The sequence below is a fragment of the Leucopleurus acutus genome (assembly GCF_964270905.1).
Source record: "Leucopleurus acutus genome assembly, chromosome: 3".
NCBI lineage: Eukaryota > Metazoa > Chordata > Mammalia > Artiodactyla > Delphinidae > Leucopleurus > Leucopleurus acutus.
Window position 1 is genome coordinate 63,232,407 of NC_139145.1, and position 27,382 is coordinate 63,259,788.

At 45.1% G+C, this 27,382-nt stretch overlaps 1 protein-coding gene across 6 annotated transcripts in view; it reads right to left on the reverse strand.

The window, feature by feature from the left end:
* SLC25A48 (solute carrier family 25 member 48) overlaps window positions 1-27,382 on the reverse strand; it is a 50,722-nt gene that overhangs the window by 11,457 nt on the left and 11,883 nt on the right. For 3 of the 6 annotated variants that reach the window (XM_082836992.1, XM_082836994.1, XM_082836995.1), the window contains exons 5-6: window positions 13,139-13,396; window positions 10,477-10,610 (exon numbers count right to left, since the gene is read on the reverse strand). In XM_082836992.1, the coding sequence (XP_082693118.1) occupies window positions 10,477-10,610; window positions 13,139-13,396 (392 nt within the window). Of the gene's footprint in view, window positions 1-5,378; window positions 10,611-13,138; window positions 13,397-27,382 lie in introns of those variants that run through there. The other 3 variants (XM_082836993.1, XM_082836991.1, XM_082836996.1) reach the window with 2 other exon arrangements.

Sequence of the window (27,382 nt, forward strand, 5' to 3'; positions counted from 1 at the left end):
CAGACGTGAACCTGCCCACTAGAGAGACAAGATCCAGCCTCATCCACCACAACACAGGCACTAGTCCCCTCCACCAGGAAGCCTACACAACCCACTGAACCAACCTTAGCCACTGGAGACAGACATCAAAAACAGGAGGAACTACGAACCTGCAGCCTGCAAAAAGGAGACCCCAAACACAGTAAGATAAGCAAAATGAGAAGACAGAAAAACACACAGCAGATAAAGGAGCAAGATAAAAATGCACCAGACCTAACAAATGAAGAGGAAATAGGCAGTCTACCTGAAAGAGAATTCAGAATAATGATAGTAAGGTTGATCCGAAATCTTGGAGATAGAATGGACAATAGATTGGACAAAATGCAAGAATCAGTTAACAAGGACCTAGAAGAACTAAAGATGAAACAAGCAACGATGAACAACACAATAAATGAAATTAAAAGTACTCTAGATGGGATCAATAGCAGAATAACTGAGGCAGAAGAACGGATAAGTGACCTGGAAGATAAAATAGTGGAAATAACTACTGCAGAGCAGAATAAAGAAAAAAGAATGAAAAGAACTGAGGACAGTCTCAGAGACCTCTGGGACAACATTAAACGCACCAACATTCGAATTATAGGGGTTCCAGAAGAAGAGAAAAAGAAAGGGACTGAGAAAATATTTGAAGAGATTATAGTTGAAAACTTCCCTAACATGGGAAAGGAAATAGTTAATCAAGTCCAGGAAGCACAGAGAGTCCCATACAAGATAAATACAAGGAGAAATACGCCAAGACACATATTAATCAAACTGTCAAAAATTAAATACAAAGAAAGCATATTAAAAGCAGCAAGGGAAAAACAACAAATAACACATAAGGGAATCCCCATAAGGTTAACAGCTGATCTCTCAGCAGAAACCCTACAAGCCAGAAGGGAGTGGCAGGACATACTGAAAGTGATGAAGGAGAAAAACATGCAGCCAAGACTACTCTACCCAGCAAGGATCTCATTCAGATTTGATGGAGAAATTAAAACCTTTACAGACAAGCAAAAGCTGAGAGAGTTCAGCACCACCAAACCAGCTTTACTACAAATGCTAAAGGATCTTTTCTAGGCAAGAAACACAAGAGAAGGAAAAGACCTATAATAACGAACCCAAAACAATTTAGAAAATGGGAATAGGAACATACATATTGATAATTACCTTAAATGTAAATGGACTAAATGCTCCCACCAAAAGACACAGATTAGCTGAATGGATACAAAAACAAGACCCTTATATATGCTGTCTACAAGAGACCCACTTCAGACCTAGAGACACATACAGACTGAAAGTAAGGGGATGGAAAAAGATATTCCATGCAAATGGAAGCCAAAAGAAAGCTGGAGTAGCAATTCTCATATCAGACAAAATAGACTTTAAAATAAGGACTATTAAAAGAGACAAAGAAGGACACTACATAATGATCAAGGGATCGATCCAAGAAGAAGATATAACAATTGTAAATATTTATGCACCCAACATAGGAGCACCTCAATACATAAGGCAAATACTAACAGCCATAAAAGGGGAAATCGACAGTAACACATTCATAGTAGGGGACTTAAACACCCCACTTTCACCCATGGACAGATCATCCAAAATGAAAATAAATAAGGAAACACAAGCTTTAAATGATACATTAAACAAGATGGACTTAATTGATATTTATAGGACACTCCATCCAAAAACAACAGAATACACATTTTTCTCAAGTGCTCATGGAACATTCTCCAGGATAGATCATATCTTAGGTCACAAATCAAGCCTTGGTAAATTTAAGAAAATTGAAATTGTATCAAGTATCTTTTCTGACCACAACGCCATGAGACTAGATATCAATTACAGGAAAAGATCTGTAAAAAATACAAACACATGGAGGCTAAACAATACACTACTTAATAATGAAGATATCACTGAAGAAATCAAAGAGGAAATCAAAAAATACCTAGAAACAAATGACAATGGAGACACAACGACCCAAAACCTGTGGGATGCAGCAAAAGCAGTTCTAAGGGGGAAGTTTATAGCAATACAAGCCCACCTTAAGAAGCAGGAAACATCTCGAATAAACAACCTAACCTTGCACCTCAAGCAATTAGAGAAAGAAGAACAAAAAACCCCCAAAGCTAGCAGAAGGAAAGAAATCATAAAAATCAGATCAGAAATAAATGAAAAAGAAATGAAGGAAACAATAGCAAAGATCAATAAAACTAAAAGCTGGTTCTTTGAGAAGATAAACAAAATAGATAAACCACTAGCCAGACTCATCAAGAAAAAAAGGGAGAAGACTCAAATCAATAGAATTAGAAATGAAAAAGGAGAGGTAACAACTGACACTGCAGAGATAAAAGAGATCATGAGAGATTACTACAAGCAACTCTATGCCAATAAAATGGACAATCTGGAAGAAATGGACAAATTCTTAGAAATGCACAACCTGCCAAGACTGAATCAGGAAGAAATAGAAAATATGAACAGACCAATCACAAGCACTGAAATTGAAACTGTGATTAAAAACCTTCCAACAAAGAAAAGCCCAGGACCAGATGGCTTTACAGGCGAATTCTATCAAACATTTAGAGAAGAGCTAACACCTATCCTTCTCAAACTCTTCCAAAATATAGCAGAGGGAGGACCACTCCCAAACTCCTTCTACGAGGCCACCATCACCTTGATACCAAAACCAGACAAGGATGTCACAAAGAAAGAAAACTACAGGCCAATATCACTGATGAACATAGATGCAAAAATCCTCAACAAAATACTAGCAAACAGAATCCAACAGCACATTAAAAGGATCATACACCATGATCAAGTGGGGTTTATTCCAGGAATGCAAGGATTCTTCAATATACGCAAATCTATCAATGTGATAAACCATATTAACAAATTGAAGGAGAAAAACCATATGATCATCTCAATAGATGCAGAGAAAGCTTTTGACAAAATTCAACACCCATTTATGATAAAAACCCTGCAGAAAGTAGGCATAGAGGGAACTTTCCTCAACATAATAAAGGCCATATATGACAAGCCCACTGCAAACATCATCCTCAATGGTGAAAAACTGAAAGCATTTCCACTAAGATCAGGAACAAGACAAGGTTGCCCACTCTCACCACTATTATTCAACATTGTTTTGCAAGTTTTAGCCACAGCAATCAGAGAAGAAAAGGAAATAAAAGGAATCCAAATCGGAAAAGAAGAAGTAAAGCTGTCACTGTTTGCAGATGACATGATCCTATACATAGAGAACCCTAAAGATGCTACCAGAAAACTACTAGAGATAATCAATGAATTTGGTAAAGTGGCAGGATACAAAATTAATGCACAGAAATCTCTGGCATTCCTATATACTAATGATGAAAAATCTGAAAGTGAAATCAAGAAAACACTCCCATTTACCACTGCAACAAAAAGAATAAAATATCTAGGAATAAACCTACCTAAGGAGACAAAAGACCTGTATGCAGAAAATTATAAGACACTGATGAAAGAAATTAAAGATGATACAAATAGATGGAGAGATATACCATGTTCTTGGATTGGAAGAATCAACATTGTGAAAATGACTCTACTACCCAAAGCAATCTATAGATTCAATGCAATCCCTATCAAACTACCACTGGCATTTTTCACAGAACTAGAACAAAAAATTTCACAATTTGTATGGAAACACAAAAGACCCCGAATAGCCAAAGCAATCTTGAGAACGAAAGAAGGAACTGGAGGAATCAGGCTCCCTGACTTCAGACTATACTACAAAGCTACAGTTATCAAGACGGTATGGTACTGGCACAAAAACAGAAAGATAGATCAATGGAACAGGATAGAAAGCCCAGAGATAAACCCATGCACATATGGACACCTTATCTTTGATAAAGGTGGCAGTAATGTACAATGGAGAAAGGACAGCCTCTTCAATAAGTGGTGCTGGGAAAACTGGACAGGTACATGTAAAAGTATGAGATTAGATCACTCCCTAACACCATACACAAAAATAAGCTCAAAATGGATTAAAGACCTAAATGTAAGGCCAGAAACTATCAAACTCTTAGAGGAAAACATAGGCAGAACACTCTATGACATAAATCACAGCAAGATCCTTTCTGACCCACCTCCTAGAGTAATGGAAATAAAAACAAAAATAAACAAATGGGACCTAATGAAACTTCAAAGCTTTTGCACAGCAAAGGAAACCATAAACAGGACCAAAAGACAACCCTCAGAATGGGAGAAAATATTTGCAAATGAAGCAACCGACAAAGGATTAATCTCCAAAATTTACAAGCAGCTCATGCAGCTCAATAACAAGAAAACAAACAACCCAATCCAAAAATGGGCAGAAGACCTAAATAGACATTTCTCCAAAGAAGATATACAGACTGCCAACAAACACATGAAAGAATGCTCAACATCATTAATCATTAGAGAAATGCAAATCAAAACTACAATGAGATATCATCTCACACCAGTCAGAATGGCCATCATCAAAAAATCTAGAAACAATAAATGCTGGAGAGGGTGTGGAGAAAAGGGAACACTCTTGCACTGCTGGTGGGAATGTGAATTGGTTCAGCCACTATGGAGAACAGTATGGAGGTTCCTTAAAAAACTACAAATAGAACTACCATATGACCCAGCAATCCCACTACTGGGCATATACCCTGAGAAAACCAAAATTCAAAAAGAGTCATGTACCAAAATGTTCATTGCAGCTCTATTTACAATAGCCCGGAGATGGAAACAACCTAAGTGCCCGTCATCGGATGAATGGATAAAGAAGATGTGGCACATATATACAATGGAATATTACTCAGCCATAAAAAGAAACGAAATTGAGCTATTTGTAATGAGGTGGATAGACCTAGAGTCTGTCATACAGAGTGAAGTAAGTCAGAAAGAAAAAGACAAATACCGTATGCTAACACATATATATGGAATTTAAGAAAAAAAATGTCATGAAGAACCTAGGGGTAAAGCAGGAATAAAGACGCAGACCTCCTAGAGAACGGACTTGAGGTTGTGGGGAGGGGGAAGGGTGAGCTGTGACAGGGCGAGAGAGAGTCATGGGCATATACACACTAACAAACGTAGTAAGGTAGATAGCTAGTGGGAAGCAGCCGCATGGCACAGGGATATTGGCTCGGTGCTTTGTGACAGCCTGGAGGGGTGGGATAGGGAGGGTGGGAGGGAGGGAGACGCAACAGGGAAGACATATGGGAACATATGTTTATGTATGACTGATTCACTTTGTTATAAAGCAGAAACTAACACACCATTGTAAAGCAATTATACCCCAATAAAGATGTTAAAAAAATAAATAAATAAAAATAAAAAAAAAATAAAAAGACCATACTCCCCAAGGCAATCTACAGATGAAATGCAACCCCTATCAAAATATCAATGGCATTTTTCATGGAACTAGAACAAATAATTCTAAAATTTGGATGGAAAAACAAAAGACCTTGAATAGCCAAAACAATCTTAAGAACAAAGAACAAAGCTAGAGGTACCATGCTCCCTGATTTCAAACTATACTACAAAGCTACAGTAATCAAAACAGTATGATACTGGCACAAAAACAGACACATAGATCAATGGAACAGAATAGATGACCCAGAGATGAACCCATGCTTATATGGGCAATTGATCTATGACAAAGGAGACAAGAATATACAACGGGGAAAATAAAGCCTCTTCAATAATGGTGTTGGAAAAACTGGACTACTTTCTCACACCCTATATAAATGCAAAGTGGATTAAAGACTTAAACTAAGACCTGAAACCATAAAACTTCTAGAAGAAAACATAGGCTATACATTCTTTGACATCAATCTTAGCAATATTTTTTGAGATCAGTCTCCTCAGGTAAGGGAAACAAAAACAAAAATAAACAAATGGGACTATATCAAACTTAAAAGGTTTTTCACAGTGAAGGAAACTACCAGCAAAATGAAAACGCTGCCTACTGAATGACAGAAGATATTTGCAAATGATATATCTGATAAGGGGTTAATATCCAAAATATACAAAGAACTCATATAACTCAACATCAAAAAACCAAACAACCCAATTAAAAACTGGGCAGAGGACCTGGAAAGACATTTTTCCAAAGAAGACACACAGATGGCCAACATACACATGAAAAGATGCTGAAAATCACTAATCATCAGGGAAATGCAAATCAAAACCACAATGAGATAGCACCTCACCCCAGTCAGAATGGCTATTATCAAAAAGACAAGAAATAACGTGTGTTGGTGAGGATGTGGAGAAAAGGGAACCCTTGCACACTGTTGGTGGGAATGTAAATTGGTGCAGCACTATGGAAAATAGTATGGAGGTTCCTCAAAAGAAATTAAAAATAGAACTACCATACAATCCAGCGATTCCACTCCTGGGTATTTACCTAAAGAAAATAAAAACACTAATTAGAAAAGATACATGCACTCCTATGTTCATTGCAGCATTATTTACAATAGCCAAGACTGAATTAAATATTGACATTTGTGAAAACATGGATGGACCTAGAAGGTATTATGCTAAGTGAAATAAGTCAGAAAAAGACAAATACTGTATGATTTCACTTACATGTGGAGTCTAAAAAACAAAACAAACATAACTAACCAGAAACAGAGTGATAGATACAAAGAACAAACAGGTTGTTGCCAAAGGGGAAGGATGTTGAGGAGGAGAGAAATAGGTGAGGGAAATTAACAGGTACAAACTTGCAGTTACAAACTAAATGAGTAATGGGTATGAAATGTACTGTGTGAGGAATATAGTCAATAATTATGTAATATCTTTGTATGGTGACAGACGGTAATTAGACTTATCATGGTGATCATTTTGAAATGCATAGGAACATCAAATCACTGTGTTGTGTACCAGGAACTAACAAAGTGTTGTAGGTCAATTATACTTCTAAAACAAACAAATAGAGAAAAAGAGATCAGATTTGTGGTTACCGGAAGTGAGGGGTGGTGGGAGGGGATGTACAACATGTAATGTACAACATGATAAATATAATGAACACTGCTGTACATTATGTATGAAAGTGGTTAAGAGAGTAGATCCTGAGTTCTCATCACAAGGAAAAAAGTATTTTTCTATTTCTTTAAGTTGTATCTATGTGAGGTGATAGATGTTCACTAAATTTATTGTGGTCATCATTTCATGATATATGTAAGTCAAATCATTATGCTGTACACCTTAAACATCTACAGTGCTGTATGTCCATTATATCTCAATAAAACTGGAAAAGAAAAAAAAACAACTGAGGTGAGAATTCTAGGAACATGGCAGAGTAGAAAATACCAGGACTCTGTCTCCTCACCTAGATAAATATTACACAGACAGAATTTGTCTGATGTAACTACTTTAGAACTCTGGAGTTTACTGAAGGCTTCCAACTTCCAGGAGAGGGTTTGGGCAGTGGTTAATTTCAGTCAATGTCAGCATTTAGCACAGTAGCATCTACCCATCCCCCATCCCAAGCCCTTTGGCAGGCAACTATGCACATGTTCCTGGAGTAATCTGCACACAGCTTGTGGGAACCAGGGTGGGCAATGAGAACCTTGTCCTCCAAATACTGGACATCTGTGTTCTGGTCACTGATTGCTGTTTCTGATCATGAGGTGCAAAGAGGAGGGCAGTCATTCTTGTTTAACCTCCCCCTCCATCTTGCAACTCCCTTGTTCACTGGCTGAAGTGACTTCCAGGGAGTTTAAAGGGATGGTGCCCCTTTCCCTTCCCTTCATTTCTCTCTTTTTCCTCTTTTGGGAGCCAGACATTAAAGACTAGGACATTCAAAAGCGACTGCATGTATGAGGAAAATTAGAAAGTGACTGCGTATGCCCAGGGAAAGGCACAGGCTCAGAAAAACACTGAGAAAACCTTAAGTTTACACCTCAGATTGATCATTGGCACAGAGATAGTCTACAGCAATCAAAAATAATAACAAAACCCACCATACCCTGGGGAAGAGGGAGAATTGGATTTCTAGAGTTACCACATTATTAGATTCAAATGTCTAGTTTTCAATAAAAAATCACAAGGCATATAAGAAACAGGAAAGTGTGGTCCACTCAAAGAAAAAACATCAAAATAAAATGTCCCTGAAAAAGACCTGATAGCATATCTACTTGACAAAGACTTTAAAATATCCTTCTTGAAGATGCTTGAAGAACTAAAGAAAGATGTGAAGAGAGTCAAGAAAATGATATGTGAACAAAATAGAAATATCAATAAAGAAATAGAAAACCCAGAGAGAAAGCAAACAAATTCTGGAGCTGAAAAGCACTGAATGAATAACTGAAATGAAAAATTTACTAGAATGATTCAAAGGTTTATTTGAACAGGCAGAGGAAAGAATCAGCAAACTTAAAGATAGGGCGAGAGAAATTATTGGGTCTGAGAGACAGAAAGAAATAACATTGAAGAAAAGTAAACAGAGCCTAAGGGACTTGTGGGAAACTATCAAACAGAGCAACATATTCATTGTGGGAGTCCAAGGAGAAGAGAGAGAGAGAGAGAGAGAGAGAGAGAGAGAGAGAATATATGAAGTAATAGGGCCAAAAACTTCCCAAATATGATGAAAAACATGAATATAAACATCAAAGAAGCTCAATGAACTCCAAGCAAGATGAATTCAAAGAGACCTACAAGAAGACACATTATAATAAACTTTTGAAAGACAAAGAGAGAATCTTGAAAGCAGATAAAAAGTATCCTCTGTAAGACTTTCAGCAGATTACTCATCAGAAACTTTAGCAGCCAGAAGGCAATGGGCGAATATATCCAAAGTGCTGAAAGAAAAAGAACAAAACTGTCAAGAAAGGATTCTATATCCAGAAAAACTATCCTTCAAGAGTGAGAGAGAAATCAAGACATTCCCAGATAAACAAAAGCTGAAGGAGTTCACTACCACTAGATCTACCCGGTAAGAAATTCTCAAGAGAGCCCTGCAGGCTGAAATAAAATCACTAGACAGTAACTTGCAGCTGTATGAAGAGATATTGTAAAAATCTCACAAAAGGTAAATACATGGGGAGAGTGACACTAGCATCATGGCAGCCCCAAATGTCCCTTATTTTGTCCTCAGTTCAACAACAAAAATTCAGCATCCATCCATGAACAAAAGTGCCTCTGTGGGAGTTGTGGGATCCAGCACCATACACCAAGGGACCCAAGAGGAGTCTTTCCCACCTGTGCATCAGCTAATAGGCAGACAGACCTCAGTACTGGCAGCGAAACCTGCAGTAGCCTGTGAATTGGCTCCAGCCACTCTTGGCTGTAGTCCGGGAGCAGCTGGAGAACACTGACTTGGGAGGTCACACACAGATGAGAGAGCCTTTGTGGAAGTCCAGTTTTCCAGAGGACAAGCTCTGGCACTCCATTGGAGCAAAAAAACAGAAGTTTGGACACACTGGAGTGGCAGTTAGTAAGGATTGGAGGGCTTGGGATGAGGCAAGGCCTCACAGGTCAATAGTAACATTAACACTAATAAAACTACTAATACTAATGCTAATGATAAACAGATGACTCTTTCTAAATGTTCTCTACGTGTTATACATTAAACTGAGCACTTTTTATATGCCTAATTTAATTTAACCTACAAATATCTCTGCTGCTCATGGTAGGGGTGATTATCATTGGAGAAATTGAGGCTCAGAGAGGGGAAGCTTGCCTGAATTCCCCCAGTTCACAAGTAGCCAGACCTGGCTTTGCACTTAAGTCTGCTGACTAAGAGGCATGCCAAGAAAGCCAGGGGCCCATTCAAGGAAGAGCAAGCATGAGGATACTAGGGGGTATAGTGGGAGGCAAGAAAGATGGGGATGTTTATAACTTTGGACACTAGATGTGGAAAACTGATCTTCATTCTGAGATAGTTTAGAGGCAAGTAGAGGCTTGGGTTTAGGATAAGTCCTTTAGGTTCAGGAGAAGGAAGACAAGGCCAGCCTGGAGGCTGCCTCAGTAGCCGAGGCCAGAGGTGATGGGGTCTGGACTTGTGTGGGGTGGAAAGCAGAAGACAGATCAGGGAATTGGAACCTGCAAGATGTGATGATTGAGGTGGTGCTGGGAATTCCCACTTATAGGAGGGGTGAGGCTGAGGTGCTAAGCAGGGAGTGAGGAAGGAGCTCCTCGCCTTTCTGGATGAGGAGGCCAGCTTTGGTAACACAGATGTGGGTCCAGACCCCGGCTCTGCCACATACCAGCTGTGTGACCTCAGGTAGGTTACCGGTCCTCTCTGAACCCATCAGCTGGGTGCACACCCACTTCTTCCTCCAGGCCGGGGCAAGGACTGGATGAAACAAGTGCTTCATAATTTAAAAGCCAGCACCTCGGTTTCCTGATTCTCTTCTCTGTAGTCTCACATCTTCCAAAATCTCTGACCCTACCTTCCAGGGACTGACACTGACCCTGCATGACTGCTGTGGGGCTTACTTTAAGACCTTCCTTCTGGTAACTCTGGGAGATACAGTCCAGGACACCTTTGTATTTGTTTATATAAACCCCGTCAGCTTGCAGTCGACTCTTCACGACATCCATAGGAGTTGCTGTCCCCCAAGAAATTGCTCCTGTTAAGAGAGAGACAAATAGGTATCAGGGGCTGGCTGGTTGGGGTCTGGAGGGGACCCGGCTCCCTGCAGATTTCCACCATTCAGAGGCTTCATATGCTGCTGGGGGACGTGGAAACAGCTCAAGGTCAGGACCTATGAAGGAGGTTCTTGATCCTCCCTCGCCACTGGCTGTGGGACTTTGCAGAAGTCTCCTGCCACCTCTAGGCCTCGAGTTTGTCTTCTGTAAAATGGGCCAGCAGCACCTATCTTCGTGGGGTTGCTATGAGGACAAATAACCTGAGGCATGTGAAGCATTTAGCACAGGGCCAGGTCCATCGCTAGTGCTTCCTAAGCAGAAGGATTTATCAGCAGCTTCTATTGGAGGAACAGGAACAGGCCCCATAGTACTTTCCGGGCACAGGGGAGGAAGACCGGGGTGAGGCCTGAGGCTGAAGGCTGGCAGCTCCCCAGAGGCAGGATTTACTCTGAACATGAAGAAGACGCTAAACAAAAACTTTCCCATAGCCTGCTTGCCAAGGAAGGGTCAGCTTAGGGATTGCAGAGAAGAGCAGGGTCAGGTCTTTAAAAAGCTCTTATCTTTTCCAGTGATGTGGAATAGAAGCCTTAGGACCATGTGCCGCTGGGTCATCTTCATTGGATAAGTTCAGGTGTCCTGGTTTGAGTACTTTGTGACTTTAACGGACTCTAAGAAAACGCCAGGTTATTGTATAAACAGAGAAATTGGCACATTCTTTGATGGGGAGAGAAAAACAAACCGATGCCAAAGTCCAAGGCAGCTGGTTTGCAAGGTTTTGTAACTGCGGCCCAGCGGCTCCCAAAAGAGGCCTTAGCCTGTCCCCAGCCCCCTGCCCATCCCAGCCTCCTGCCCTTGGTCCTCTGGGAGCCCTCTGGACCTCTCGTCCCTCCTGCCTTCTTCCAGGATAAATGGGGCCGCTTTTCCCCTGGAGTCAGCCCAGGTGCTGCCCTGGCACACTCCCCTGTTCTCAGCCCATGGGCGAGGGTATTACAAAACCAGGTTTGACTGCCAGGCTACACGCATCTGCTCTCACCAGAAATGAGAGCAGCCGGGGCCTGTCTGTGTTCTCAGTCAAGAAGTACTTACTGAGCACTTACTGGGAGCTGGCACAGGCCAGGCCTCAGGCACAAGGCGGGGAATGGGAACACTGGGGTCTGGTGGCTAAGATGTGGGCTCTGTTATGTGTTTCCTAAGTTTCAAGCACAGCTGATTAGATAATGAGGAGGAGGGATGACAATTTTCTTCTGTCCAGTGGATCCTTCCCATCAGCATCAAACATACCATGTTATCTGCCTTTTTTTTTTTTTATTGGAGTTTGGTTGCTTTACAAGGTTGTGTTAGCCTCCACTGCAGAACAAAATGAATCAGCCATACACATACAGACATCTCCTCCCTTTTGGACTTCCCTCACACTTAGATTACCACCGTGCATCAGATAGAGTTCCCTGTGCTATACAGTACGTTCTCATCAGATATCCGCCTTCTTGAGAAGCAATCCTCTCTTGACTTCCATACCCCTCTCTGACTACAGCTGTGTTTCTCTCTCTCCCGATACAGCACATTCAAATCTCTCAGAAGTGTTTTTTGTCCTTGGGTTCTCCAGTTTCTTTCATCCCATTCTCTCTTGATCCCACTTCAATCAGGTTTTCACACCCTTCTCTTCATCAAAATGGGTCTTGTCAAAGTCCCTGGTGACCTACTGCATTGCTAAGTCCAAGCAGTGGGAATAGCAAATGCAAAGGCCCTGTGGTGGGGAGAGAGCCAGGCACAGTCAAGTTTCAGGAAAGAGACCAGCGTGGCTGGAGCAGAGCAAAGTAAGGGGACGGTAGCAAAAAAAATGAGTGCGGAAGGGTAACAGGCAGCTGGAATGCTGATGGTCTTGAAACCATTGCAAGGTCATTGACTTTTACCCAAGGTGAAATGGGCATGCAGCGTGGGTTCTGAGTAAGGAGGTTAAGTAACCAGTCCATGGTCACAAAATGACTAAGTGTGGATTTGAACTTGGATCTTTCTGACTGCAGAGTCCCTACTATACTGTCTGCATTAGCTGTGTGACCTTGAGTTGGTCACGCTGAACCTGTTTTCTCACCTGAAAAATAGGGAGACTTATTCCTACCTTCTGGGGCCAATGAAAATCTCACATTGGAAAGGTTTGCAGGGTGCCAGTATTCAAAAAAGGTGAGCCATGATAACAGAGTTTCTTTTCAAAGCTCAGTGATACCTGACACAGAGTAAGTGCTCAAAATATACCTTCCAGCTGAAAGCTGTAAGAGTCCAAATAGGGACTCAGAGAGAAGGGGATGGGAGAAAGAGGGGGGACCATTCCCCATTCCTAGCCCTTTGTCTGCCTGGCTAGGTCTGGCCATAGCAGGTACTTAACAAAGAATTGTTGGATGAGTGGCTGGATGAACCCTGCCCTTCCCCAGGGCTGAGAAGGGTATGGTAGGCTCCCCAGCTGTCTTGCTGCCATGGTCAGCACGGGGGCAGGGATCAGCCATGCCGCCCTTACCTGCCATGCCTCCCGCCAGCCACACAGCACAGGGGCTGGGGCCTGTGTGGGCCTCGGGCGTGATCCAGTCACTCAGGAACAGATAAGGGATGAAGTAGAGGCAGTAGCCCGGGACGTCCCGCAGCAGCATGGCACTGGCGCCCCGGTACAGCCCTGCCAGGCCTTCAGTCCGCACGATGGTTATGATGCAATGCACAGGCCCCTGGTAGGCTGGCTGCTCCCCAAGAGCTGCCACCCTGGGCTTCAAACCGAGGTTGGCTGCAAAGACAGTGCAAAAAGATAGCAAGTGACCTGGGGGCAAGAGAATGACCACTGTCTGGCATTGGAGTCAGCCCAGCCCATTGACAGTTCCCACTCACGTCACCAATTGATTTTTACCAAAACTTCTGACCGTCTTGGCAACTCAAATGGGTATTCTGAAGTCCCAGCAGGGAGCTCCTGCCAGCATGTTCAGCCAGACTGGACAAAATCCCAGCCAGGTGATAAAGCACCTGTTGCCTTAGAATGCCCAGAGGTTCTCGGTCAACCATCACTATGTCTTTTTAAGTAAATGTGACTGCACGATGCCTTGGATCAAATATGCTGAGGCATACCAAGCTCCTTCTTGAAGCAGAGGCTGGAAAATCCAACACCCTGTGTGTGTGTGTGTGTGTGTGTGTGTGTGTGTGTGTGTGTGTGTGTGTATGTGTGTGTGTACTCATGCATAGTGTGGTAAAAAGCGTATGAGATTTGGACGCAGACTGTTCTGGTTCCAAATCCTGGCCCTGCTTACCAACTTTCTGACCTTGGTAGGCACCTGTTTAGCCTTTGTTTCCTTACCTTTGAAAAGGGGACAGGCCAATACCGTATTGTATACTTGAAAGTTGCTAAGAGAGCAGGTCTTAAACATTCTCACCACATACACACACAAAATGGTAACTATGCGAGGTGATGGATGTGTAAACTGACCTCATCTTGGTAATCGTTTCACTATACATACATGTACCAAATCATCACATTGTGCACCCTAAACTTACACAAGGCTATATGTCAACTGTGTCTCAATAAAGTTGGAAAATTGTATTTTTTAAATAAAAAAGAGAACAGGCTGTTGTGAGTATCAACAAGGTAATACCTATAAAGAGCTCAGCATGGCGCTAGGAACACTGTAGGGGCACAATGTTATCACCAGATTATTACTGAGACCAAGTTGACTGGTGTGAGTTGGGTGCAGGATGCACTGGCTGGAGGGCTGGACATGTTCTCACTGACTCTCTCCAGCCCTGGCCAGGCTGTGCCCTGAAACAGCTGTAGGGCAGTACTGGTGCCATTGGCCCTCAAAGTCCAGGGGCACAGGGTGCTGTCTCCTTAGCTGACCTCTGGGGTCTCTGCTGGCAGATCATCAGTTGTTATATCAGTAGCTTCTTTACAGGACGTGTGTAGACAGCAAGTAGTGACTCTGTCTGTCCCTCTAATTCTTCCATCGGGCTTCTTCCATCTCCCTGCCTCATGCCTGTCTACTCTGCTACGGACCTTTTATTTATTTATTTATTTATTTATTTATTTATTGCGGTACGCAGGCCTCTCACTGCTGCGGCCTCTCCCGTTGCAGAGCACAGGCTCCGGACGCACAGGCTCAGCGGCCATGGCTCACGGGCCCAGCCACTCCGCGGCATGTGGGATCCTCCCGGACCAGGGCACGAACCCGTGTCCCCTGCATCGGCAGGCGGAATCTCAACCATTGCGCCACCAGGGAGGCCCCTGCTACGGACCTTTTAGCACAGCTTTGACTCATGGCCAGAGAGACCTCCTAGTCCCAGTGCAGATAAAGCGGACTCATGTTCTCAACTTTCCCTTCTTGAAGAACTAACATGACATGGCCAGGACAGAAACAGAATGAAGCTTGCCTGTGACCACATGCGTATTTTGCCACCTGGGTTTAATGCCCTGTAAGCACCCTCTCAATGGGGTTTTACACATGCTGGCTAAGAGACAGATCACTTTTGCTATATAGGTGAACATCCAAGCCCCCTACAGAGCCCCATCTTTATCAAATGAAGATTAGGAAAAAATACTCAGCTTCATGATGCCACAGCCCAAACCGGAGATTTAGGAGTAAAGTACAACCTGTCCTTTTCACTCAACCCAGAAGTAGGCGAGGTCCAGGGGGAGGTTCCTATTTGCCTGGAAAGTATGCTTGAATAAACTAATCCCGTATTTTCTTTCTATGTTGGGGGAACAGAGGCATCCTGGTCACGTACATTAGGCCAACTACAGCGTGGGCAGGAGGCTGAGTCTCATTCTATAGTCTATAGCAGGGAGTGAGCAGGAGTGGTGGCCAATTTTAGGGGCACATGGCCCGCTGAGCTCAGAGCAAGATCAGACACTGTGGTCTTTGAGAATCCACTGAGAGGTCACTGAACACCCCTTTCTCTCCCAAATCCACTATGAGACCACCAGGGTCATCCTGGGAAATTCTGACATTAGCCCACATAGATGTTAATTGTCCCAACATATAAACTTTGCCTGGGCCATGCTCATGTCAAAGTAACAGTGATCTGTCCCAGGAGTCAAGGTTTTCATGAATCAACTGTGGGTATGATGTAGCTTTCAGAAGTTACTGATTGAAAGAGAATGTCCTGATAACATTCTGCTTGTGTGGGGGACAGATGTTGAAAAAAAAACTTGTCTAACCTCCAACTGACTTTGTCAACAAAAAACCTGTACTTTTTTCCTTTTCTTTTCAGGATAATCAATAAGGAAATTCTCTCACATTCTCCCAGGGTTGTAACATAAGTGATCTAGCTTTTATTGCTTGAAAATGATCCACTTACGATTATTACAGCAAAAGAATTGTCATGGTGACCTGGAATACTGACATGAGTCTGAACTGGTGGCCAAGGCCTTCTGGACACAAGTTGATACTGTGAAGCCCTTGGAACTCCTTCCAGCTCCCTCAACCCCAATATATTTAAAGAAACTTTTTATTTGGAAATAATTTCAAATTTGCAAAAAAAAAAAAAAGTACAAAAAAGGAAAACTGTACACAGAACACCTTTACCCAGATTCACCTATTGTTAACATTTTACCTTATTTTTTTTTATGGTTTGTATGCTCTCTCCCTCCCTCCCCCTCTTCTCCCACTCTGCCCCCTCACTTTTCACTCAAACACGTGTGTGCAATTAAACTGAACAGATGCCTTTGTCCCAGTGCCTAAACTTTGCCTGGGCCATGCTCATCTCCAGGTAACAGTGACCTGACTTGGAGTCAGGGTTTTCACGAATCAGCTGTGGGTACAATGTGGCTTTCAGGAGTTACTGATAGAAGGAGAGAATCTGATAAAATTGGAAAAACACTTGGCCAAACGAGAACCGGCCTTGACATCAAGACCCAAACCAGAACCAAATCTGTACTTTCATTTTTTTCTCCCAAAATAAGCAATAAGGAAATTCTTTTGCACACACATGCATACATAATTTTATTCTCTGACCCATTTCAGGGTGAGTTACATACAAAATGGTCCTTTACCCCTAAATACTTCAGTCTGTGTTTCCTAAGACTCGGGATACCATTCTACATACTGTGGGACAACAGCCGGGTTCATAATCTACATGGACAATACTTGTATCTAATGTACTGTCTATGCTCATACCTTCCTGTGATCTCGTGCTGACCTTTAGAGTGTTCCTCCCCAACCCCCAGGACAGGATCTAGTCTATCATGTATTATATTTAGTTGTCAGGTCTCTTTAGCTTCCTTTCATTTGGAGCATTTCCACAGCCTTTCTTGGGTTTTGTTTTTATGACACTGCCACTTTTCAAGACCACACCACCCCCTTTCTTGTTAACAGAACTTTTCTTATCTGAGGCTTGTTTGATGTGTCCTTGTTATTACATTGAGATGATGCATTCTTGGCTGGACTTCTTCCCTGTTCTTAAGTCTCACCTTTTTTCCCATGAAGACCAATCACTCTTAATAGCCCTTGTCTTCTCCTCTGGCCTCCTCTGCCTGTTGTTATTAGTTTGTTTTTTTAACTGAGGTATAATTTACATTCCATAAAAGGTGTAGCTTGTAAGTGCACAGTTGGTGAGTTTTGACCATGGCATGCACCAGACACCATATCCTACTGAGAAAATGACGTCTTAGACTTGAAATAAACTGTTTTGGTTACTCAGGCAGAGCAAAGAAGCCTACCTAGCCTCTCCTGCTTTTCAAGGCAAAAGGATTCTGTGACATCAATGACGTGTCACTCAATGAGAAGCAAATCTCTGTTATGGGCCCACCTACTTTAGCAATAGTGGTATGGACAATTCATAAGGGACCACAAGGCAGAAGACCGCTGGGATTCTGATCAGTTGCTCAGACCACAAGATGCTCTGTGGCTCAGCTGGGGAAGGAGTTGCCCAGGAGTCTTGGCAGCTAGACTTAGAAAAGCACCGAATCAGAGCTTCTGGTAACTCTAGCAGTGGACCAAATTTAGTTTGTGTAAAACAAATTTTGGTGACCCTTAAGAACTGACTTGGGAGGTTGCTGGCAAGCAGCTCTTGGAAATATGCACATCTGATACATGTGGATTTGTCTTTGTGCAAGGAACCCAAGGAAGGAAGTAGGCACCCTGCTCACACTGAACCATTGCCCCTCAGCCTGTTGTTCTAGAACCTTCAGGGCTTTGGCTTGGGGTGCACACATGCAAGTGAAGGGTTCACATTAGGTATATTTCCTTCTAGAATGAAATGTATTTAGTTTCTCTAATGAGAATTTTTTGTTCTAAAATGAGGATAAGATGATGAATCAAATTCTGATTATTTCTTATCATGAGCACTTTGTCATTAAGGCCATTTTTTGCTGTACTCTCTAAATCAAGAGTCTTTTACTATGATAGGTAGAGTTACACTCAGGATGCCTGTGGTTTTCTTTGTTTTCCCAAATTCATTTAGGGTCAACTCAAGCGCCCTACACCGAGACAAGCAGGATGTTCAAAGTTGATAAAATTGCCCCCCACCCTGCTCCTAACCTTCACCTAGGAGCTTAGGAAGGCCTACACAGTTCTAAAAAGACCCCTCCTCTGGGCTCCCCTGCCTTGTCCAGCTCAGTCCCCGCCATCGCTCCTCGGAGCACACACTGTGGCAGTCTGGCTCCACCGCTCAGCAGCAGTGTCTGCTGCCTTGCTTGCTGGCTCCTGCCTGGGCCAGGAGGTCCCTCTGTAGGCAGGTGCCTCTGCAGGGAGCTCTGCAGAGAGTACGGGTGTCCAGTTTGGTCAGTTCTAACAGGTACACATGCAGCCACTCCTTGGGGGGTCCTCCTACCTCAGAGAGGCTGCACTGGCCCAGATGCAGGCTGAGGTCCCCACAGATCTGCCACTAGTGCCCCTCTTCTCAGAACCCAGGGTCCTGTCACTGCCTCCCGCTGTACCCTTCCCAGACACAAACACGAACAAGTTTCACTTCTTTCCTTTTTCAGGCAATGCTGTTCAATTTCTTCAGTGGGTCATGACCTTGGAAACAGGAAAGTCAGCTGAAACACAGTGACTGGTCACTGATCCACTGAGGTAAGGAGGGCCCAGGCCTCAGGAGCCTCTCTGGAAGGGAGAGCGCCACCAATCCTCCTCTGTGTGCCTATGTTAGGGTGGGGTGGAAATACAACATCATTTCTCAACAGGTCACTTTCTCCAGAAAATCCTTAACAAGTCCGCCACCCACTGATGAGGTCCTGCTGGTCCCCAGTTAACGACATGCAGGCTCACCAAGTGTTCTGTGCTCGAATGCCTCTGGGTCAGCAGGCTCTCAAATGGAAGGGGGCAGCATGGGGTTATTTCAAGGGACCCACCCATCCACAAGCATTATAGATTGACAGAATTCCTGAAATATCTCACATACATGTCTGGCCATTTTTCTCATATGTGTAGGTGCTATTGTGGGAACACAATAACAATTACTTAAGTACACTGATGATCCATGGTAGCTTCTTGTCATATGTGTTTTCTTAATCTGTGGACACAAAGTGAACAGCCGTTCTATGGGCTGGTCTCCATCGTATATATGTAAAAGGTACTCGTAGAATAAGCTGGCACCCCTAGTCCATGCCAAGGCTGTGCCCCTGCCGTGGTCTGTCCTGGCTGCTGCTGTTTCCTGAGCACGTTGTTTTGCCTTAACCGTGAGTTCAGTGAGTTTCCTGATGATAGGAATCACACACTGTGGCCTGTCCCAGGCACTGTGGCCCTGTGCCTGACACTGTGGGCCGTATGTGCCTCAACATCCGTTCAGTGAACACTTGAGCATCTGATCGGCAGCTCTAGCACCGGGGCCTCCCAAAGCTTCACCTCCTGTGCTCGGCATTCCTCCAAGCCCAGCCCTGTCTGGTCCTTGTGCCAGAGACTACAGATGCTAAAAGAAACTTCCAAATCATAAGCTGCCACACTTGTCGAAGATGTCATGGAAGCATCCAGTAATGTGGATGGACATCCTCCAACAAACAGGTTGGGTATAACCTCTGTGGTTTGGGTTTCAACAAGCTGAGGGACCCCTCAGTTCACTTCCCCAGGGTATTACCAACTGGGAAGCTCTGGCCCAGTTCCTGTTTCTAAAGAGTCCAGCAGTTTTCTCATGATCTAAAGAGTCCATGATAGGCAGATGGTTTAGTAGAAAGAGCCCTGGATTAGGAGCAGCTGGGATTTGCTCTGTTTCTCAGTTTCTATTTACTGTACAACCCGGTGCAAAGGACTCAACCACACTGGGCTGCAGTTTCCTCATCATACACAAAAGGGGAAGAATCAGTGGCCTGTCCACATCATTCGGCTTTTGTGAAAGTTAACTGAGAATGTTGGCAAATGTACTTTACTAAAATGTGTGTTGTGCAAATGTACTTTACTTGAGGCAAATAGTTATCATTCCTGTCTTTATTACCTTGCCCTGATGTGACTTCAGATTCCGGAAGTGCTGGACTTGCTAATCTCAGGCAGCCATGCCCTGCTGTCACCTGCCATGACCTGCCAAGCCTACTGTGGAAAGATTGTAGATACTGACCCAGCTCTGAGAACTACCAACACTAGTGTCAAGTCTAGAAATCAGGACAATATTTGCCCTTGTCAATTGATTGAAAGAACAAATGGATGTATCCCCACTGTATGTAACTTACACAACGGTGTGTTATGTTGTGTACACCTTCATTAATCTTGGCAAGCTATGTGGGACCACAGTTTGAAAAATATTCAGTCACACTGCCCAGAACTCAAGGGCACCTCTTGAACTGCATGGCTATATGCCTGGCCTCTTCACAAACCTCCTCCCTCCACTTTTTTTTTTTTTTTTTTTGCAGTATGCTGGTCTCTCACTGCTGTGGCCTCTCCCGTTGTGGAGCACAGGCTCCAGACGCACAGGCTCAGCGGCCATGGCTCACGGGCCCAGCCACTCCGCAGCATATGGGATCTTCCCGGACCGGGGCACGAACCCGTGTCCCCTGCATTGGCAGGCGGACGCTCAACCACTGCGCCACCAGGGAAGCCCCTCCCTCCACTTTTGGGCTGCCATTGCTCCAGCCCTCACTTCCTACAGGCACACAGCCTACTTGAGAAGAAGGCCCCGACTGTACGGTCCTGGCTAGTCTCCAGGTTTTTGTGCCCCTTATCACATTCCAAGGGTTCCTGCCTTCCCAGAGGCTTCCTTCTTTAGGAGCTGAATGGAGCAATGTGTATCTCTTTACGGAGCTTAGCATCAATAATTCCTGCCCTGAACTGGGAAATTCTTAGAAAGTCCACTGTATCAAAAGGCTAACCTGCCTGGAGATAAGTATGCTTCTTGGCAGCCACACATCTTTATGGGAGCAATAAAACTGTGTTGCCAAAGAGACAAACTGATGTAGTCAGGGCCTCTGAGGCACAGCTGTTGACCTTCTCAGCCAGACATTTCAGAAGATGCAGGGAGAAATGGTTTTGCCCCATTCTGTCATCATGCAGATTCTTGAGCTCAAACGGGCTTTGTGTTCAGGTGTGTGGCTGACGATCTTACTTGCCCAGATCACCCCTCAGCTGGCACTCCCACTGTGACCATCCAGTCCAGCTTGTCTCCTCTCGGCATGTCCAGATATTAGGACCTTCTCCTCCTCGAATCCTGGCCACACTCTGTCCCTTTCATTCCATCAGATTATCTTAAGTATGGTAGAGTCAGGCTTCCTCAACTTCCTTCCTCTTGCCTCAAAATTCTCTCGCAATCGTCTCTTGCCTTCTCCCCTCCCAACTTGGAAAAGAAAGTCTTTTTCCTTCTTTGCCCATTGGTCTCCGTCCCCACTGTCACCCTGACTTCAGCAACTCTCCCTTCTACCCTCTCCTTCCCCACGTTGGTGACATGAGTCTCTCAGGACTGTGTTCCCAGGGTGTGGAGCTGCATGGCCCGGGGCGGAAGAGCCCAGGGAGCATGGACAAGTCACTTAAGCCCAGCTTCAGTTTCCCCACCTGTCAAATGGAGAATGTGCGGATTTCATAGAGTTGCTGTGGTGACTGAATCACGGGATTTGTGTTAGCACAGAGCACATGGCTGGGGCGCAATACTTGTTAACTACAGCTATTAGCATCAGTATAGTTCCCTCCCGAACTCCTTTACAGCGTTTTCTCACTGACGTCTACCCAGGTCTTATTGCAGCTCACCTTGGCATTTGCATCTAACGCCATGACTTCAGCTGTCACTTCTATGTCTGTCGCACCCCTGTCTAGACCTCCAGCCCTGACATTCCATTTGCAGTCCCTCCCTCGACAGGAACCAAGGTCAAGTCCCCACAGTTCTCACTCGAGCCTACCCCTCCAGCCAGGGTCCAAACCAGCAGCAGCAACGATGAATATGTGTGCTCCACTCCACGCCAAGCTCTGTCTTGCATGCTTCATCTGCTGGTGAATTCCCTGCGTGGGAGGTACCACCTCCCTCATCGCCACCCAACTTTGAAATCCTGGGTCATTTTCGACACTTTCCTCTCTCCTGCTGGGCCTGTTGGTTCTACGTCATCAATGCCTTTTCCATCTGCCGCTCCCCTCTGCTCCCAAAGCCCACGGCCCCGGGTCTGGCGTTCCCAGCCTCTCGCCTGGTCTGTGGAGCAGCCTCCAAATCAGACTCCTCACCTCTACTATTCCCACCCCCTCCCATCCCTTCTGAAGGCCAGGTTCACTTCCTACCACACAGCTGTGCTCAGGTCATGCTGCTGTCCAAGACGCTTCACTGCCTGCAGAACAGAAAGGAAACCCATACTCGGCTAAAAATCCAAGCTCTTCACAACTGACCCTGCATCTTCCACCCCTCCCCCCTCATCCTGCCACATGCTTGCCTTTCCTGCCACTGACTCTTTTTTTTTTAAGATTTTATTTTTAATGTGGACCATTTTTTTTAGCATCTTTATTGCAGTATAATTGCTTTACAATGGTGTGTTAGTTTCTGCTTTATAACAAAGTGAATCAGCCATACATACACATATATCCCCATCTCTCCTCCCTCTTGCATCTCCCTCCCACCCTCCCTATCCTGCCCCTCTAGGTGGTCGCAAAGCACTGAGCTGATCTCCCTGTGCTATATGGCTGCTTCCCACTAGCTGTCTATTTTACATTTAGTAGTATATATAAGTCCATGCCACTCTCTCACTTCAAATGTGGACCAGTTTTAAAGCCTTTATTGAATTTGTTACAATATTGCTTCTGTTTTATGTTTTGGCTTTTTGGTTGCAAGACATGTGGGATCTTAGCTCCCCGACCAGGGATCGAACCCGCACCCCCTGCACTGGAAGGTGAAGTCTTAACCACTGGACCACCAGGGAAGTCCCTTGCCACTGACTCTTTCCTTACATCGTTTCTCAGTCTGAAACAGCTCTCCCTCCCTACATCCCCACCTCCAAATCCTAGCCAGTATTCAAACACCCAATGAATAGCCACTTCCTCTCTGGAGCCTTCCCGGTCTGCAGAGCCAGATTCTGAGGTTCCAGAGCCTTCCTGGGGCCCTTCTCATTCTGGTGCACAGCTGATTCCCCACCAGACTGAGTGCTCTATGAAGGCAGGGGCTGTGCGTGTCTGATACCTGGTTTACCTACTCTGCTTGGCTCAGAGCAGGGCCTCGGGAAACGCTAGTGAATGAATGAATCAAAGAGTGAATTCAATCAAGTGTAACCCTCAGCCCTTTGCCTCCAGCTGGGCCTGGTGAAATTACTCTGATGGTCAGCACAGAGTTAATGCTGAGTCCTCCTCTGATTCCGCAAACTCTGGCCTCCTGTGGTGTTGAGGGCTTTGTGATCTGCACATTAATTAGGCTCTTAATGAAAACACAGACCTGAAAGCTCCCAGATGGGGGAGGAGTGAATGTCATTGGCCACCGGGCTCCAGGATGTGACTTGGCCCAGGCAGCAGAGGGCCCTCACCCCTGAATTCCAGCTCGGGCCCAGCAGGGTGCCTAGTGAGGCTCATGCCTGGGCGAAGGGTAATGATAACTTGAAAACGGCACCTTTACAGGCACCTTACTGTCAAGGCCAGACCTGAATTAGTTCAGGCCAAATGACAGAGGCCCCAGGAGAAAACCTCCGTGAAGTTGGAAGAGTTTTCACGAGGATAACTGCCGTCTAGCATGTACTGGTAGGCAGCGCCCAACGGACACTCCCTTTAAACTTTAGCAACTGCCTATGTAATTTGGTAAAACCCCTCTGTATAACAAATTTCACAATATGTACCAAGAATCTTAAAAATGACTGTACTCTTTGGCCCAGTCACGAATCAAAGAGCCCACACATTTGGGGAAATGACTGTAAATGAAGGCAACTCTTTATGGACAAATTTGCTGATCGCATCACTATTGTTAGAAGAGGAAAATCTGTAAACAACCTAAATGTTCACTAGTAGGAAGACTTCTAACTAATAAGTTTAGTTGCATAGCTAACATTTATTTCGTGTTTTCAACGTACCAGACACTGTGCTAAGATCTTCCTGTGTTACATGTTATCCCATCCCATCCCAGTTATGAAGGAGCTACTCCTGTTACGCCTTTTATGCATATGAGTAAACTGAGGCTTGGCGACAACAGGTGGGGGTAAGATTAGAAACAGGTGGCCTAACTCCAGAAACTGAATTCTCACTACACTGTATCATCCCTCTCAAAGTGTGTGTGTGCGTGTGTGCGTGTGTGCGTGTGTTTATTTGATGGAATATTGTACATCTATTTTAAATATTATCCATCTATTTAAATTTTATAATTCTATTTTAGTAACATGGAAGATGCCTCTGTTTTACGTTGAATTAAGAACAGGATGTGAAACTGTCTATATAACATTAGTACAACCTCTTAAAACATTTAATCCATGCATATAGAACAGAAAAAGGAAACATATTAATGTGTTAACGGTGACTGTATTTGGGTGGGTGGGCGCTTTCTCCCTCCACATTCAGACAGTGAGGATGAACTCAATGGCTTTATATTTGCACGTCTCCAACGTGGCGTAGTCTCTCATAGCCCGTTGTCACCACCCGGGGAAGTGGACTGGCAATTCTCGGGTAAAGCCACAAGCCACGAGCAATCCCACAAGCCCTGCACAGGGTAGCCTGCAATTACCCATCTCAGCCCAGTTATCAGGGAGAGCGGGCCTGACTCAGAGCAGAGACCACAAGCTCGCAGCCAACCACAGCCCCACACTGTCCAGCCCACACAATGCTTTCGGCTGCATGGTGTTACATTGGTTTGTGTTTGGTTTTGTTTTTACTTGAATTATCTGACAATTTCCAGTTGGAAGACCCTGGGAAAATCTAGCTTTCTGCCTTCTCTTAAAAAGAAGATCCAGGCCACATGGCAACAGTCAGCCAGAGCCGGGTTGCAGCCACCCCTCCCACAGGATCTGGGCAGCTTACAACTGTGCGCACCACTCCCGACTGCCTTCCCAGAACCAAGGCTGACACATGTGCTTGAACTGCTGTGTTTCTAACAGCAGAGTGATATGGAAAGTGAAGTATGTTCTGTGTTTCAATAAAAAGAGGAAAAATGAAACACAGGTTAGGAGGGCTGTAGGTGTCCAAAAACTGGAAAAGGGTACATTTTCCAGGTACCTGTGCTTACTTATGTTACCTCCCTGGTCCCAGCGAGCCTTTGAGTTTTCTATCTCTGGCCAAGAGGGTTCCCGAGGAACAAGTGAAAGATAACTACACCCTTCCTCATCTTCTGGAGAGATTCCTGGCAGAAAGTACTGCCTGATGACCCACTGCCTGCCTCCCATGCTTTATCCCCAATAGTTGATCCTGACCAGCACCTGTAGTCGCCAAAGCCCTTTCCCCATGCATCTGGGGGACAGGGGAAGGTAAGGAAGAGTGGGCCACGCAGAGCGGAGCTGCCCAAAGCCACAGAATTCAGACCCATCCCTCGAAGCCCACAAGCTATGTCCACTACTTGAACACTGTCATTTTGGAGACATCCTCCAAGTCCCCTTTCCTCCCGCAAAGTTTGCAACTGGTTTTGTACATGATGATTTTGTGCAAAGGCCCAGATATTACCAAAGTTGTTGTAGCCTCAGCTTCTACAGAACCCTGGGGCAGAAGCAGAAACAGCATCAGTGGGCTCTGAGTCAGTTGCCTGGGTCTGTATCCCAGCTCCACCTTCCACTAGGGCAGTGACCTCAGGCGGGTGATGGAATCTCTCTGTGCCTCAGTCTCCCCTTTGTAAATGTCTAGGAATTGGGTTGTCGTGAAGATTAAACACACACCAAGTTCTTCGCACAGTGCCTGGCACGTGGTGAGGGCTAAGTAAATACTGGCTGCTCGGCCCCCATGGCTGTGACTCTTCTGGGTTAGTCCAGATCAGAGGCTCTAGGGGCACAGCTGAGGCGGACCCTCCAGTCTCGGTTTCTACCTTCCCTCCGCCCACTCAGGTCAACCGTTTTGTGTCCGCACTGCCAGCTAAGCCCCTGGGATCAGGCGCTAATGACTTGGAGCTTTGCAGGGCTGAGAAAAATCTGTGTGCAGGACCTCCCTTGGTCTCTTATTAAGAGCCTTCCCTGAGCTCCCCAAAGATCAGCTTCCTGGCACACACTGGGGAAGACAGAACAAACACATTTTCGTTTTCTGTAGCTGCCTCAAGCGGTTTACTTAAGAACCGGTTTCCTTCTTGCGCCACGCGGATGAACTTACAGCCTGAGGCCATGGTCCCGTCTGGACAGGAGTAGGGTCACGGAACCGCCTCCCGCCCAGATGCTGGAGGAGAGGGGGGGGCACACCATCCCCATGTTCTCCCTGCTCAGCGGGCTTCTCCAGGAAACAAGGCTCCAGAAGTGTCCCGACTTCCTGGACGGGCAGTTCTAGAGAGTCCCAGCCCAGGTGGGCTGTGCCTCAGACTCCCATGGCCCAGGAGAGCAGGCATGGGTGGCCCTCGGTGCTGCCCTAACCAGGTGTACCGTCCTGACCTCTACGCTCTCCTTCCACCCCTCCCACCACCTGCCCCGGAGCCCTTCCTGACCCCCAGCCTGGCTGAGAGCCCAACCCACTCCCTGCCACCCACCCTATTTGGAGTGGCCCAATTCCTGTCTGCCCGTCTGCTGGACAGAGCACTACAAGAGGCACGGAGCCTTCTGTTCATCGCTGTGTCCCCAGCACCTAGCCCTGAGCCTGGCACACAGCAGGTACATAACTATTGTGCGTTGGGTAGATGAACAGGGCTAACAGTCATGCTGACCTCCCACTGTCGGGTGGATATTAAATGAGATGATGCACACACAGCGCTTAACACAGTGTCAGGACACGATGAACACTTAGGCAGCTGCTCATGGAGGCTGCTCAGCTCCCTAAAAGTGAGGCTCCTGCCCTGGCTGTTCTGCTCCTATCCTTCCTCCAGTCTCCGGAGGCTTCTAGCCTGGCCTCAGGACCCCTGCAGCTCAGGCCTTAGCCTGCCAAGTCAGCCACCATTCTAGAACCCTCTGCAGGAAAAGTGTAGGTGGGTGAGGACAGAACAGAGAATGGAAGCAAACACGGTGAAGAAAGTTTACCCATTAACTTGCCTCCAAACGTCCCGGCATTTATTGAGAAACACCTTCCTTGGTGTCTAGGCTGGCTGAGGGCCCCCCCACACGTACAAAGCATGCCTACTCCTCTCTCTTCCCCTTCCATGGACAAGGTGCCCTGGTTGTGAAGGAGGTGGGGCTGCCCCCAGGAGCCTCATCACCGAGACTCTTGCAACATCTGGACCCCAAAGAGCTTTAAGGCTTATGGAGAGATTTCCTCTGCACCCTAGACTAACACAGCTTTTTGGAAGTAGACAGGATAGCGCAAAAAAC